Source organism: Cygnus olor, chromosome 4 (genome assembly GCF_009769625.2).
Source record: "Cygnus olor isolate bCygOlo1 chromosome 4, bCygOlo1.pri.v2, whole genome shotgun sequence".
In the NCBI taxonomy this organism is placed as follows: domain Eukaryota; kingdom Metazoa; phylum Chordata; class Aves; order Anseriformes; family Anatidae; genus Cygnus; species Cygnus olor.
Window position 1 is genome coordinate 67,775,938 of NC_049172.1, and position 15,536 is coordinate 67,791,473.

The following is a 15,536-nucleotide window of genomic DNA, read 5'->3' on the forward strand; positions in this document are numbered from 1 at the left end:
CCCTTCCAAATATGCTCCCACAATACATCCACCTTATGGTTTAGAAATACAGGGCAAACGAGAACCTTCCTCACCTGCAGTAAGAGAAGGGCCCCAAGCCTAGCTGTACTGCTTCTTCAACACTGTTGATATGAAGCTCTTGGTAGAGTAAGTCTGAATTCCAGGGCAAGCAGCTGTGTCCAGAAACAGTCATGTTGTTGATGCCTCTGTACCCTGTGCCATTGCCACGATAGCACACTTGGAAAGGAGCTGGCAAAGCATAGGAGACTGGTCAGGATTTGGTTCTAATTACCTGTTAAACACTTATTTCACATCTGAGGTCCTAGAGGAGAACCAGTGGGCCCAACCCTGTAGTGCCTTTCATCTTTCCCAGGAATTTGTTATATCAAATTAGGATTTTTACTCTTATTTTTAAAAAGCATTTAAAACTTCTGTGTAATAAGAGTAGTGAGTTAGCCTCGTTTTACATCTGCACAAATAACTATTAAATAGGCAGAGAATTAGACCTAAAATTTTTGCTGTGTACGGAGGATTTTAGTCAGCAATCTGCAGTGAAGTCAGCAATATGGCTGGGATTCATCCTGTCTAATTTTAGACACGGCTGAGCTCATCACTGGAGACTCCCGTTTCAATTAAGAGAAACAGGCATTTCTAGCACCAAACTGATCTAGCTTGTTTGAGGTGACTTTTCTGAGATGTGATGAGTCTTGATGTATGCCCTTGACTATGTTGACTGAATCTCCATTAAAAGTAAAGGGAGCTTAAATCAACCAGTTCAGATAGAGATATCTGTGTTGTAAATTAGTGAAAACAATCCTGCCCTGCCAGAAAGTGCTTAAAAGTCTTGGTTTTGTAAAATACTTCCTTTTTGGCCTCATACATACCCATAGATATATGTACCAAACCCAAATATATTACACGTATATATAGGTAGATACATATCACAAAAATATCAATTTTACAAAAACGAAACCAGCAGGTTGAATTTTCATATTCTAACTCCATTTCTTTGTCACCTGCACATGAGTTATTTCTTCAGATAGGTCTGACACATACTTATTCCATGACCCGTGTACTGAGCTGCCAAGATCTACCAACAGCACCTACCAGCATTATGGCTGAAAAGCATATGGGGATGTATTTGTATACAAATAGCTACACCGAGCAGAAAGTCTACACTTCAAAACATGGCTCAGAGTATCCCAAAGGAAACGCAAAACCATCCAATATACAAAGAGTATTAATTGTGACCAAGCCTCAGAGGGTTTCTTATCCCAGCCATGCCAGTATGACTTACCCTTGACATCTGCAAGGCTAGTGGAAACTTCTTGTAAAATTATAAACATGCTGAAATATATAAGCATCATGATACTGCCTGAGTGTTGAAAAACACATTATGAGGATGATCAATCACACTGCACAGTGTGAACAACTACTGCCAAAGATCTGTTTATTTTGACCGAATAAGGTGACATGCGAACCGGGGCATGCAACCAGCACCGAAACAGTGAATTGTCGCAGCAAACTGCTGATGTCAATTATCCTTACAAGTTTTCAGTGTAGCAACAGACCTCAAAACCACAAGCAAGCATATGGCATAAATATGGGAGCTGGAGGTCAAGAAGTTTGGTGGAAGAATGTACATGAGTCAGCATAGAAATAGTTGGCAAAATCGTCTTTCTAGCTTGGCCTAACAAAAGCACCTGAGATGGTGAGCCTACGTTTCCTCCTCCCACCCACCCCTTAAATCAAGCTCCCTTTATTTCAATAACAGGGGAATATTACATTCAATCAAACGAATATTTTAACAGCCATAATTTCAGAGCTCACAGGAAAGATTTTGTCTTCCATTCGTATTGTTAGCAATAGTACCCATTTCTTGGCAACCTGCCATTTATTTTCTGGGCAAGTTGCAAGTTAAGCTGCTTTGTTTGCCTGAAACAGTGTCACGAAAATACCACCATCATGCTGCATGCAAAATTCTTCCATTTATCCAAGGAAATGCCAGGTGCTGTTTTTATTTGTGGTGTATGTATTACATTCAGAAATGATTTAGAGTTGCTTGCTTTTATGAGGATGAAATGAGATTCTGTTTCAGTGCAGAACTGGGGCCATATTCTCCAAAACCAATGGTTTGGACATCTTGCAGATGGTGTTTACAAGTTGTGCTCAACCTTGTCAGGCTTAAAATCCAATGCATCTATGTTTCTGCATGTCTGCCAGTCATTGCTAAAGCTGCCAGAAAGTTGTAACTGGAAGAATTTGGCCCTTTCTAAATCATCCCTCATGTTTCCTCCTCTAAGAAGTTTGGATTACATATTGCACTTGTTGAGAGGCACAGTAATATCTCTCAGACACTTTTTCTTTGGTTTTGGTTTTCTAAAGGGTATTTTTGGCACAGGAGTAAAGTAACTTAATCTCACATCTTGTGGAGAAGCAACTAGGTTAACGGCGTTGTTGTTTCCTTGCATTACTGGCTTGCATTACCACCACAGCACCCCCATCACAGCTCATTATGTATCTAAGGCCACTAGGAAGTATTCACAAAGTTTAGTACATTTTATACCTATAATTCAGGAAAAACAGTTCTCAGAAATGTATTCTGGAATGAATGTAGTCTTATAGATCTTTGGCTTCTAATAGTCTTTTTAGAACTAGAACTGAAAAATCTCCTTTTGCCTCTGTCAGAAACGGTGTGTAGGTGGTCTGCTTTCAGCAGTTCTTAATGGATTGCTCTGACTGGGAGTTGTTCCTTCTGATGCTTTATAGCTTCTGCAACTTCCCATAACTCTGAAATGTATTTATTTTCCTATGTGGAAGAAAGTAATGGAGGGCATAATATACGTATTTTTCTTGTTCATTCACTTCCCTGCAGTACTGCCAATCAGCCTTAGAGTAGAAGTGGCCTGAAGTTTCAGATGAAACTTCAGTTTGATGAAAACCTAGATCCAATTTACTCTGCAGACCCATACCACTATCATCACTGTTTCTTTTCAGGAAAAAAAAAATCATTAATATTTTAAAATAATTTCCTGTTATATTTTGAAAATCCAAGAGGTTTAAATAACTCACATAAAACATTCTTATTGTGTTATTGTGGCATGCTTTATCAGCATGTCACACCAATTCATTGCTTTTTAATTTTCCAGTAAAAAGAAGTTTCAGGTCCTAAAATTAAAAGCAACCAAAAATAGCAGTTATCCAACCAGTTCTAACTGATAACTTCCTGAGAACATTTAACAAGACCTTTTTGTCACCAGACCTTGTATCAGGTTCAGTAGTTACACACCTGAATATTTTTATGAGTTTCTTTTGGAAGTCTTTCTGCTGAAAACAATATAACTTTCAGATTTTTCCCAAATATCTCATCAACAATTTTCTTAATGTTTTTGACCTTTGACTGTATTTTTCTTTCAGATATACATATGTTGTTTCATTCTGTTAGTAATTTTTTTTTTCCTATGATGGTCCTGATCCTGGGGCAGGATAGCTCTAAGTAACCATTTCATTCAGTAATGCTTTATTTTATCTATGAGCAACCTATAACGCTTTTATCAAAGATAATGTTAGATGAGTTTCTTTTTTTGTATTGTTCTATATGAGCTCATGGCAGGAAGGGAGAGAGGTAAGAGGACAAAAGTCCCCTCTCTACTTTAACTTGCCCTTACAAGATGTCTTTTCCGGTGTCTTAAATATCAATTATCCAGATAGAAGAGATCTTTAGAAATCACAGAAAAGCAAAACCTTGGTAGAATTAGGAGAACATCATCCATCCAGAGCTTTCCTGGAGCATATGCCCACTACTGTTTAAGTCTCTCAGGAAGCCCCAGAGCTAAATGCATGCCCTACTACCCCTGTGCTGGGCAGAGTGAGCGGTTTGGCACTCACTAGACAGCAAATTGTTTGCAAGACAGGGCATTCATACCTGTCTGAAAACTTTGTAGTGCATCTATCAATTTATATTTAAATGTCATGTTTCAACTATTAACAATGAAGATGAACAGCAATGAACAATGAAGTTTTATGCCTCAGCATAAATTTATTGCTTATACTGCCTCAGCATTGTTGCTTCCCAAGGGGTCCTTTACAGTCAAGTTTCATTTCAGTATGAGCTCAGATTCATTGGATGCCTGCAGAAGGGCTTGTCTTTTCTTGATCCACCTAGAGGTTCCTCAGTCTCCTTTCCTGGGTAGCTGTGAGTTCCCAGGTTAAATGAATGTGTGACATAAAGGAGTCTCCAGCATTTGTACAGATTGCTCATACAGGCATTTCACTTCATTGTATAAAAACTGAAGAACGCTCGGGTGTTTTGAGAGCAACAAGGCAGACTTGGCTGGGTAAAGTGAAGCAAACACCATGCTGAGAGCTATGAAGGACCTGTATTAACCTGGCACTGTTCTTCGTCACCCTCCCAAAAGAAAGTCTGGTTCTTCTTCAGAACAAACTCTCCCTCCTTGTTCCATTGAAAATCTCCATAAATAACTAAGAAGGTGCCAGGTGGGCACAGAAAACAGTTGCCATCTTTTTCACACTATCATGAATAGAATATGAAGTCTAATGCACAGGGGCAGCAGCCCCAGGACTAGGCTGTCCCTGGCTTCAAGCAGTCTGCTTCATTTTGCTATGCACTAATCCCTGTCTCCAAAAGTAAGAATAATAACAACTACTGTTGCTTTCAGAGTTTGCAAACTAATGAATATAAAACACAATAGAAGTATAAGGGAATTTATATTTCCATGTAATTCTATCATATATTTATAATATTTACCTATATCTCAATATTTCCATTTGGGCTTATGATTTAATGCAACAAAAAACAACACTTATAACAAATTTATAACAAATAATTGATTCATATTACATGCTGCTTTCCAGTTTGTTGAATAGCAATAAAACCTTCAGTCTGACAGCACCTAACACTGAAATAAATCCCCACTGAAACCACAGCCTGATTGTGAAACACAAAAACAATCTCTCTGAGCCAAAAATGATGCAGCAATGTAGAAAAATTGGCATCCCTTTGTAATGAATTAAATTTAATAGAAACTTACCATGTGAAACAAGAATGGATTTAGGACTGGAAAAACAGAGTGATTTATATAGCACAAAAGATCTTTTTAAGTTTCATCCTAACTTAAGGATTGTACACGCCATATGCTGCAACTGGACTTATTGTTTAACATATTTGTCTTTCAACTTATTTTTGTAATCTTGCACTTGCAAATACTTAGATCAACTGAGATAAAACTGAAGGTTTTTTATTTTATTTTTATAAAACCTAATGTATAAATCTACCTTCTGAGGAAATTGAGTCTTTCTATATTAAGGTTTAAATTCAGAAATCTATACGGTCTGGACATAAAAAGACTCTCTGACACTTAATGATGGCCAGTAGATAAGCAGTTGCTCATTAGAGAGCAAGCAATAAGAGGGGGGTCTCTGAAGCACCCACAGTGGCCTGGTGGGAGAAAGCAGGCAATAGAAGAGGCAAACACTGCAGTGGAGATCCCTGCAGTAATCCAAGGGGTGAGCTGAAAGCTTTTGAGCTCTACCACAATTCTGCATCTTCCTGCATCTTCCCCTTAACCACCTATCATAAGAGTAAGGACTAAGCAGCTGCTTCATATTATCAGCTGCCAATATTAATCATATTATCTTATACTAGGATTATGACAAGACTAATCAACTAAAAAGGCACCAATGCAGGCACACAGAAGGTACCATAGAAATTTCAATGCCCACCAACATCTGAAAAATACATTTATTTGTAAAAAATAAAGTTCTCTGTTGATCTCCAACCTACTCCTGTCTCCTCAGAAATTTTTGCCTAGTCCTTGGTATTTGCCTTATCACTTGATCTTCGTAAAGTTAATCTTTGCGATACCCTATACCACTGATAGCATAGCTCGTTAGCTTTCTCCTCTGTAGCACAGATTTGCTATGCCCACTGTAAATGACTGATTCACAACCTCCATGCAAATGGTGCTCCCTTCTTCACTTGCATTTTCCTCTATAAAAGCCAAGATCTTTATTATAATTCCTAACTCTGCAAAGAAACCAGACATATCAGAGTAGCCTCTCTATCTCTGCTCACATTCATCATCTCCATAAACAGTACCTTATAAATATTGCTTTGTGAAGCCACAGTTGTCACTAGTCTCCTGTCTACCATCTACTATATATCTTGTGAGTTCTCAGTTGATAATGACATGCTCATGTACTTCATCTTCCAATTCCTCCTACCATTTACCATTTCAGATCTTAGCTTACTAGACCTAGTTTTTCCCCATGAAAGTGGCTCCAGCAACCTTTTTGGAAATAATTCAAAATCTGATAAAAATCCAAACCACCTTTACTCTACCAGTGCCTTCTGCAACAGTACCCTAGGCTTCCTCTTCATTATCCCTGCCTTTATAAACCTTACCCTAACCTCGTACAACCTCCTAGGGAACACATAAACTTTATGCTTGCAAACCATCTAGTAACTTCTCCAAACCGTATCAAACCGTAATGATGCCTTTTTTATCTTCTATTCCGTCCATTCACCCACAACCATGGAGGCATATTATTCTTCTCCATCCTAGTTTTATTACTAATCCCACTGCTCCATACATGCAAACAACACACAGCATCCCAGCCCCATCTGTGAAGCCTCTTTAACTGTTAATAGCAGGCCTCAGTGGGTGACCAATTGGTTGAATACTCACTTATCCTCATCAGCCAACTGACCTTGTTATTATACTTTACCCTCTTTTTATCTCTCGGGATCATAGAAAATAAAAAATTAAACACTAATCTGAAAGCATTCCGGTAGATTATAGAACGCCCTTGGTAAACATAAAAAGTTTTCATTATCTTCTCGCTATCTTCTTCAGAAGGAAAGATTTAAAACTTTCCCTCCACCCTCCAGAGCTAAATTTCCTTCACGAAAGTACCTTTTTTAGCAGAAAACTGCAAACACACTATTTCAGTAAAACAGCCACTAAGAGGGTGGGTTTGCTGTCTTTTTTTTTTTTTAACTTCTTTTATTAACTCAAACACCCCCAGTTACTCAAAGATGTGGCCAAGAGTTTTTCTTGTATATAATTATATATTCATCTATTCTGTCATTTTACTTTTCTAAAATTCTTCAACCTACTTCTGACATAAACCAACACATCTCCTTATATAACCATAAACCTTCCACAATTAGCATTCCAACTCATACTTTCTTTAAAGCTATGTTGTCCCTCTAATTCCATTACCAATAGCCTACAGAGAAAACAAAAACAAAAAAAAAAAAAAAAACACACCACCACTGGAAAACATAAGGGGTTTTCAGAAATACCCTCAACAACCCCACACTTTATCATGACCAAACTACTAGCAAACACCATTTCTGATTTTTTAATACACAGCTACCTAAATTTTGTAAATAATTCCACAAGAACAGACTCTGAATTATTGCTAAATCCTAATACAACAACAACAACAAAAAAACGGCTAGCCATCAAAAACATTGTACCACCTAATGAATAAATTATGCACCCCAAAAATCTAGTTAAAAGCTAACAAACCATTGATGTTTGTAGTATGAAACCCACCTCAATTATCCACGTATGACTGCAAGCTATTTCTCTGCTCAGTGTCAGCAAAACAAAGTCATGTGCAGATGACTTTTTGTGGAAGTGTTTCAGGAAAAGGCTTGGCAAATAGAGTATAAAGATAAAACACTAGCATTCACCAATAAATTGAGAATACATTTAAAAATTCCAAGGAGACCATGAAACTAACTAGCAACCCAAACCCCAAAACAATACTAAAGCAAGCACTCCACAGTCAGAAGGAACTGTTTTTGTTGCAGAAAGGGAGCAAAATATACACCAGTTTCTACTTGCACGTCAACTAAGGCCTGCAGTATGAATACAATGGTGCTTTTTCGACCACGGAAGCCTAAAGGCACCAATTTCTTAAAAATAAATAAATTAAAAAAAAAATCTATGTCTCTTTCCTTCACCCTACGAGTCCCTTTAATACCTGCATAAATGCCAAGTATAAATGATTAATCTGTCCTCTGTCAAAGCTGCTCCTCATTCTTTAGCTGTGTGTCCCTCTGTGTTCAGGGAACATTTCTACCACGGCTTCTCTTGGTTCAAAGAAACTTGAAATATCAAAGTAATTTTACAATTACATCTTCATAACTGTTTGTCATGAGTTATTGCCTTCGATGAAGTTAAACATTTCTCAAGTTAAACATCTCCCTCAGCATCTTCACAATTCCCTCCCCTCTCCCCTACTGTCCATGCCAGCTTGGGCCACAGATAAAATATCACCCTTACATGCCTCTTAATTTTCATTTCTTTCTCACATTTATCACTGCCAAAGTGCTGACTCTGAACCCTTTTTGACTTTCTCTGTACAGTAAGATGACCATTGCTACTCATGATCGGATAATTAATTCTGAATTTTCACTTAAAGCTTAGATTCAGAGCTCCCTCATCAAGAGCTAAGTCTCCAAAGTCTCTTAATACAAAATACTCTCTTAATACAAAATCCTTTCTTTTTTTTTTTTTTTTTTAATTTACAAGGGCATATTTAAGTGCAATTATTATGAATTAAGCTTAATTAAAAGAGGATACTTGCATAATTTTAAACAGCATCTGTTTGGGGAGGGACTTTTTGGTGATGTAATCTATTTTCCTTTCCCAAAATCTTATGCAGAAACTGTGTTAGAACATTTTTTAAATGTCAGGTCTTTCTTTAATAATGATAGTTTCTTCTTTAAGGGTTAGAAAATAAAGTATTATTACAAAAAATAGAAATCTATATTAGAAACTGTCTTTTGTATATAGATCCCCTTTGTTATAGACATGTCCTATGTTCCATTTGTCACCACCCATATTTTTTTTTAATCCATCTCACAATTTGCCAGGAACTGCATGGCCATTATAAGAAAAGCTTGGCAATATCTGTAATGATTGTTTGCAAGAAAATTATAAAAAAATGTCAAAAATGATTTTAAGCTGTGATCAAGACCCCATAGTCTGAAAAAGAGACCATCAACAGATAGATAAATAGGTACCTGCAAAATCACAGAAGTTACAATTATTCTGTTACTCACAGTACAAAGTGGGGGGAAATGAAATTATCAGGGAGTAGGTTTTAAGCTAACAATAGAAAATACTGTTTCTCTTCACATCTATTTGAATTCTGGAACTTCTTGTCATGGCATGCTCTGAAAGGTGAAAGCATAAAGTTCTATAAAGTTTAGACGAATTCAGTGGAAAACAAGTAAAGGCCTATTAAACATGAATGTCCAGTGGTCTGCTGAGAAATTCCTCAGACCAGAAGTATTTCTCAGTAATTTTCTGCTACTAACATTACTTCTCAATTATCCTCTACGTTGCCAGTGCTCAATGCACAACCGTACTCACACTTGTGATCTCACCCAGTATAGCACTGCATTTATTTATATTTGTGAGTACGGTGCTAAGATAAATTAGCTGATTTTCTATTAGAAATATATGAAGATTGGTTATTTTTTGTTGAAGTCAAGGGCAGAAGACATCACAGAGACCTCAATCACATCACAGCCCAATAACATTTGAGGGTATTTATTGTTCATTAAATAGTTTTGTTTCGTTTCATTTTTCTTTTCTTTCTTTCTCTCTTTAAGGCATCTTTGCATCACAACTTGGGTTTAAAGTTGCCTCTACAAATGAACAATTTAGAATAAAGTAAATTTTAGAGACACTGGGACACTGTAGCTTTCTCTGAATCAAGCATTATAACCAGAGGCTACTGAGATTAAAGTGTAACCTCCCAACTCAGTCCTGTGAGACAAAGGAAACTACAAGACTGTAAAAAAGAATGAAAAGAAAAAAGAAAAAAAGCCAGCTGTGCTCACAGCAGCAAATTGAAGGGTTGAAGAATAAATTAATCCAACACATATTAGAAATCTGTTCCATGTGCTGTGAGATCACAAACTCCTAGTGCTTTCACCAAAATGCCATTGCCCTTGTGTGGTGGCACTATCAGGTCAGTAGACTCCAGCGCTAATTTATTTGCATTAATTTAGAATGACTAAATCCTGGCAAAGAGGCTATTTTTTTTTTCATTTTTATACTTCTTTGTAAGCCCTTGACACATAAACACAATCCTTCAGTACCCATTTTGTGTGGGGGTGTTAGGCAGCTGAATGCAGATGGATTGTAAGCATCTAAAGCCATTTGTTTAGCAAACCAAATGTTTGCTTTTATTATTTTCAAGTAATCAAAGAGCACCTGCTTATTTCTTGTTCTGAGCTAGTCTGACAGAAACCAGTATTACAGCTACAACACTGCCATCCTGACATTCCCAATCCCAGCCATGCTGAGTGGATGTTTACGCACAGCATTGCAGCTCTGGGCATGGGAAGTTGATAACTAAATAGGAATTTGGAAAGTGATTTCATGTGAAGCAGTGTGCAGTCCTCCCCAGGATGTTAGGTTGCAAACACACTGTATACATGCAGTCCTGCCATCCAAATGCATGCAGCAGCAAAGCCCAGGAAAAATCTCACTGGGGCAACAGAAGGACAAAAACAGAGCTACAATGAGCTACTTCCAAGAGTCACAAACTTGTTTCACATGATTAATCAGGTATCTGGTGAGTGAAGGTTCAGGACCAGTTCATAAACCATTCTATTTGCCAATTCTTTCCTGTTATTTGTTATTCTAGCTGTACTGCCGGTCTCCCAAGAGGATTTTTTCCAGTTTGAATAGATGGCTGCACCATTTGTTAACCACCAGAATAACAGAGAAGAATACCAGATACCGACTTTATATTAGTGCTCTCATTTTTTGTTTGTTTTTTAACTCAAGCACTCAGTCAGACTAACTAGGTGCCCACTGTAGCTGCCAGGAGCCTCGTCTTTGATTTTGATGAAATCTAGTTCAAAGTCTTGGGGTTTATGTACTGAGAAAGCCACAGCCAATGAGTCGGTGGGATCACAGGCTGGTATGACTGCAGGTCTATTACAAATTATGCCTAACATCTTTGGTATTTAAAAAGTAGCCACTGATACAAATTAAGATTTAGTGTTCAAGTGAGCTTTACAAAGAGATGTAACCCTTGCAGTGAGAAATGTTAAATCTTCTGCAGGGAAGTTATACCAAAAACGATGCAGCATCAAATAAGAAGCAACATAGAGCTAGCACACAGACACCAAAGGGCAGATTTCTCTGCCCAGACCCACCAGTACAAGTAAGGATTTTTTAGGTAAGCTGTACAGAGCTAAATATGATATTAATTTGAAGTACAAAATAACCCAAACAAAGGGTGTACATTTATCTCTGTCTACATCTCACAACAGCCTCGTGCTACCAAATATAGCCAGCTGCTAGCTTTTGTCAGAGCACAACTCCTTATTTCATGAGGGGACAGCGCAAGATGCCTGAATCTGCAGGGAAGCATTTGTATTGGATAATAGCTCTGTGACTCTGACCCTACAAAATGGGCACGTGCACTTAGTTTTATGGACATGAGTAATTAGATTAAAACTTCTGTGTTTAATTTTCCATAAAGTTAAGGACATGAACAAATATTTTTAGAAGCAGTGTTTCAGTGAAGAAGAGTGTGTCATGTTTTACACTGGAGGAATACATTAAAAAATTGTTTGTGAAGTTCTACATGACTGTTCTGTTATTACAAGAAATGTCTGCAAAGGTAAAATACAACAAAGAGGTAAAAAATCCCTAGGCTTACACGCACATGAAAATTCCAACCTCCCTGCCCGCCAGTACATTGTTATACTTACCAATATTGCAATACTTTCCTACAAAATTTCTTTTGCAATCACATACGATTTCCCTACTGAAGGTAATCATTTTACATTCTCCACCATTCATGCAAGGATCATGAACACAACCTACAAGCAGAAGACAAAGATCAAATCAAAGATACAAGCTATTCAAGAGAATCAGTCCATTTTAACTTAATTTAGTACATCTTCTTCCTGTATATATATTTTGGGGAAGGTTTTCCTTTTTACTCATCTCAGACCTACACCTGATATGAATTGAAGAAAAGGAAACTACGCTGATTTTTGCCCACTGAGGTCTGTCTCATTGCTTTCACTTTTATTGGATAATGTCGGCATAGCTATTGAAAAATATTATTAATGAATAATAGATAAAAGGGGGTGGTGACTGTTATTACCAGTGGTGATGATGCTGGCATTAGCATTTTGTTCTGTACAGAGGGTTCTGCCAATTCCAAGCTTGCCACTGAGCTGTGTTGAAATTTGTAATAAGGTATCTAGCAGGAAGCTCAGCCAAATATTTAGTGTGTCCAACAAGGAAATATGAAGTCCTATCGAATTTACAAGCTCTCCCAAGGACTCCCAGTGACCTAGAAAGCCACCAACTCTCTCCATACTTCAATTTCCACTTCTGTAAGGTGGGAATAAAAGCACCTACTTACTTCAAAGGGCTTCTGTGAAGCTTACTCGGTACTCTAAGTTATTTGGGAGTCTAGGGGGGTGGATACAGTCAGCCGGACTGAATAACACAATAGCCGTACTGGAGCACACACAGAGATGAGGCATACTGCTTTGCTTCCCACCATCTATCTTTTCAAAAGGGAGGTGCCATGATGGCTTCATCAGATAGGTGACAACCTGGAGCACATGCCCTGCAGCTAGTTGGCCAACTCTGTCTGGCACCTGGGAGCCCAAAACAAGGTGGAGGCTTCACAACTTAAGCATCACCCTGGCTGGGAATGGGTATGTTGAGCCTAAAGTCATGGGGACTCTGGGGTCGATGCAGGGCAATGGGATCCTGGAGGCAGGTAGTTAACACACTGGGATAGGCTTGGGAAGAAATCTCGGAGGAAACAGCAACTTCAAGTAATTGTAGGTGCACAGGGAAAGAGTAGAGGAGGGTGTGCCTCTCAGGCATGTTACAGCTTTGGAAGAGAGAAAAGTCAGAAATTTCAGCACTTCTACTGTATCTGTTGCATATTCCTATGCACCACAGTTCAGGATTGAATCCCCATCAAGGACAGCACTAAGGCTTGTCACTAAAATTCAGCTTAATTCATTTAATAAAGATGGACACACTAAGTGATTCCCTGGGTCAGCATTACTGCTCACACATGGAAGGATGTGACACTCTTGGGGAGGGCACATGAGCTGCAATAGCAGCCTGGCTGTGGTAACACCACTCAGGCTTTGATAACCTTACTATCATTTATCCCCACTCCATGCAGGTCAAGAGCTGCAATACAAAATAGTGTGCTTACGTTCATGTTTGATACTCTGGCACTCGATCTGGCCGTCCACACACATGCACTGCTCCACAGCTCCTTGTTGGACTCTTGACCAGGTCGTGCCCACATCAAAGTACTCATAGAGACTGTTGTCAAAACATTTCCCTAAAACAGAGTTTAAAAAAATATCACAGGCTTTCTGAGGTTATTTCTTGCAGGAGGCGGCACCACATACCCTTTCTCCCTTTTTTCCTGTTGAATTGATGTATGTTTGTTGACAGCTGGTGCTTCTCAAAGAAGCCAGCCTCCAAGGTATGGCTGCGCTAAGCCACAGCTCCAAGGACATCAAGGCAGAGGTGGCATTCTCCTAAAGCTCTATGAACATGACAGCATCCCTTTAGCCCTCCCAAAAGTTCAGTCAGCAAATACAAAAAATAAAATCAGAGGTGTATCACTGTGTCTGTCACACTTTATGGTGTCAACCACAGGCGATGGACTGTGCTGGAGACACTGGAGCACCAACACTGAAAAGGGCAACCTTGTTTATGTTGGGAGACAGTCTAGAGCTGCAGGAAAAAGCCTTTATTAAACAACAGCAAGTGTAACTGAAAGCCCTTGTAAAAGCCAAATTCCTCTCTTGACATACAGTAAATTGGGAGTGACTCCACCACAAAACTGGAGAAATAACCCAAGCAAAGTTCTTTGCTTTGGCTCTCCTCCACCTTTGGAAATGACTCCCCTGAAGGTGGAGGAGCTGCACAGGTGTAAGGCTGACATCACAGGAGAAGCTGAAATGGCCCCGTGTCTGCATATGCATCGGGGGTAAGGCGTCACCTGAATGCTGCTGCTTTTTCATGTCTCCCTGCCCTACCTACTGGATGGTATTATTAGTCTTCTCCAAACATGTAAGTGATATTTAAAGCTTAAAAACAGCAAAGGGAGGGGAAGAGGCTCTTTGTGTTTCCCATAACTTAATATCTCACTGGCTCAGAGCATGCTTGGATTTATAACTGTATAATCAAGCTATTTTCAGCTGTCCTGTCACTAATGGATTGTCTGTCATAACCATTTGGAAATCCGCCTACACAAACATCCATGCTGCAGTGGTCTCTCCCATCACAACAGCACTACCTTTTCATTAAGCAAACTTTAATGAGCTCTACTTACTGCTCGTATTTCATGTTGTAACACTCGTGTAAGAAGATACTTACTCATCTGGCAGTCCCTTCCCGTGAATTCCTCGGAACAGGCACAGTGGTACATCCTATGGCCGTGAGCGAGAAAACAGGTCCCTCCATTTTGGCAAGGGCTGTTTGCGCAGTAATCTAGGCAGGCCACATAAGAAGCTGCTGTTAATGACTGCCAGATAAGCCGTGCTTTGTTGTGTTAGGCATCGGCTCGGTTACCTTAACCATTCTGGTTCGATGCACAGTGGTTTTAATACCACCTATGAATCTAAAACAGTGTTTATCCAAACGATTCACATTGTTCTTGTTTTAAGCTCCAGAGCAGCTATACTTACCCAGCTTTTTTAAAAAGGAGAGCAAACCACTGTGCTGAACCTTCTCCACCAGAGTAACTTGTCCCAAGGTGGTGGGTTCAGGCACGCGTGAAGCTGTGTGGTGAGGAAGAAGATGGGCTGAATGCCCACAAGATGGAGCTGTGCCTTTGCTCTGGGGAGGGAAGGCTGCAGCTCTGCCTCTATCCGGATTACCGCCCTGCATGCTTCAAATTTCAACAGAAATAACCGGGATTATGCATCTTCTCTTTCAAATGACATGAAGGACGAACCTCGACAGAGGAATTTGCTATGGATTTTTTGGATTATGTCTGAAATGAAAGGACAGCCAGAACAAAGGAAAAAACTTTCGAAGCAAAACAAGGGCACATCCAAATAAATCAGGCCAAATGAAATTGAATTGGACTGGAGTTGTGTATCTGTTTGTATGGGAATTTTCTAAATCGTGGGAAAATAGGTTGGGAGAGGAGGGGGTGCACCAGGATGACTCTCTCAGCCCTGCGATGGAAGCTCTACTTCCATCAAAGCAAAAGTTGTGAGTCTTGCTGGCCACCTGGAGTTCCTGATTCCATACAGTATCCACATCTGTATCTCCCCTGAAGTCAACCAACATCACATTTTACACCTGTGGAAGCACTGGCCCAACAGCTTGTCTGCATTTCATTTCTTTTTGTTAAAGCTAGTCCAACTCTACAAGAGCAGCTGTAGAGTTACTCAATCCGAGTGCTCCTTTGGCTAGAGTGTGATCCTAAGCATGGGAGGTAACGTATGAAGACACAGGCACACGCAT

The 15,536-nt window shown here is 39.2% G+C and overlaps 1 protein-coding gene across 1 annotated transcript in view; it reads right to left on the reverse strand.

Annotated features, from left to right (window-relative positions):
* Positions 1-15,536, reverse strand: part of HGFAC (HGF activator) — a 44,307-nt gene that overhangs the window by 14,663 nt on the left and 14,108 nt on the right. The window contains exons 5-8 of the mRNA XM_040555673.1: positions 14,439-14,552; positions 13,261-13,392; positions 11,777-11,887; positions 75-249 (exon numbers count right to left, since the gene is read on the reverse strand). Of these exons, the coding sequence (XP_040411607.1) occupies positions 75-249; positions 11,777-11,887; positions 13,261-13,392; positions 14,439-14,552 (532 nt within the window). The remainder of the gene's footprint in view (positions 1-74; positions 250-11,776; positions 11,888-13,260; positions 13,393-14,438; positions 14,553-15,536) is intronic.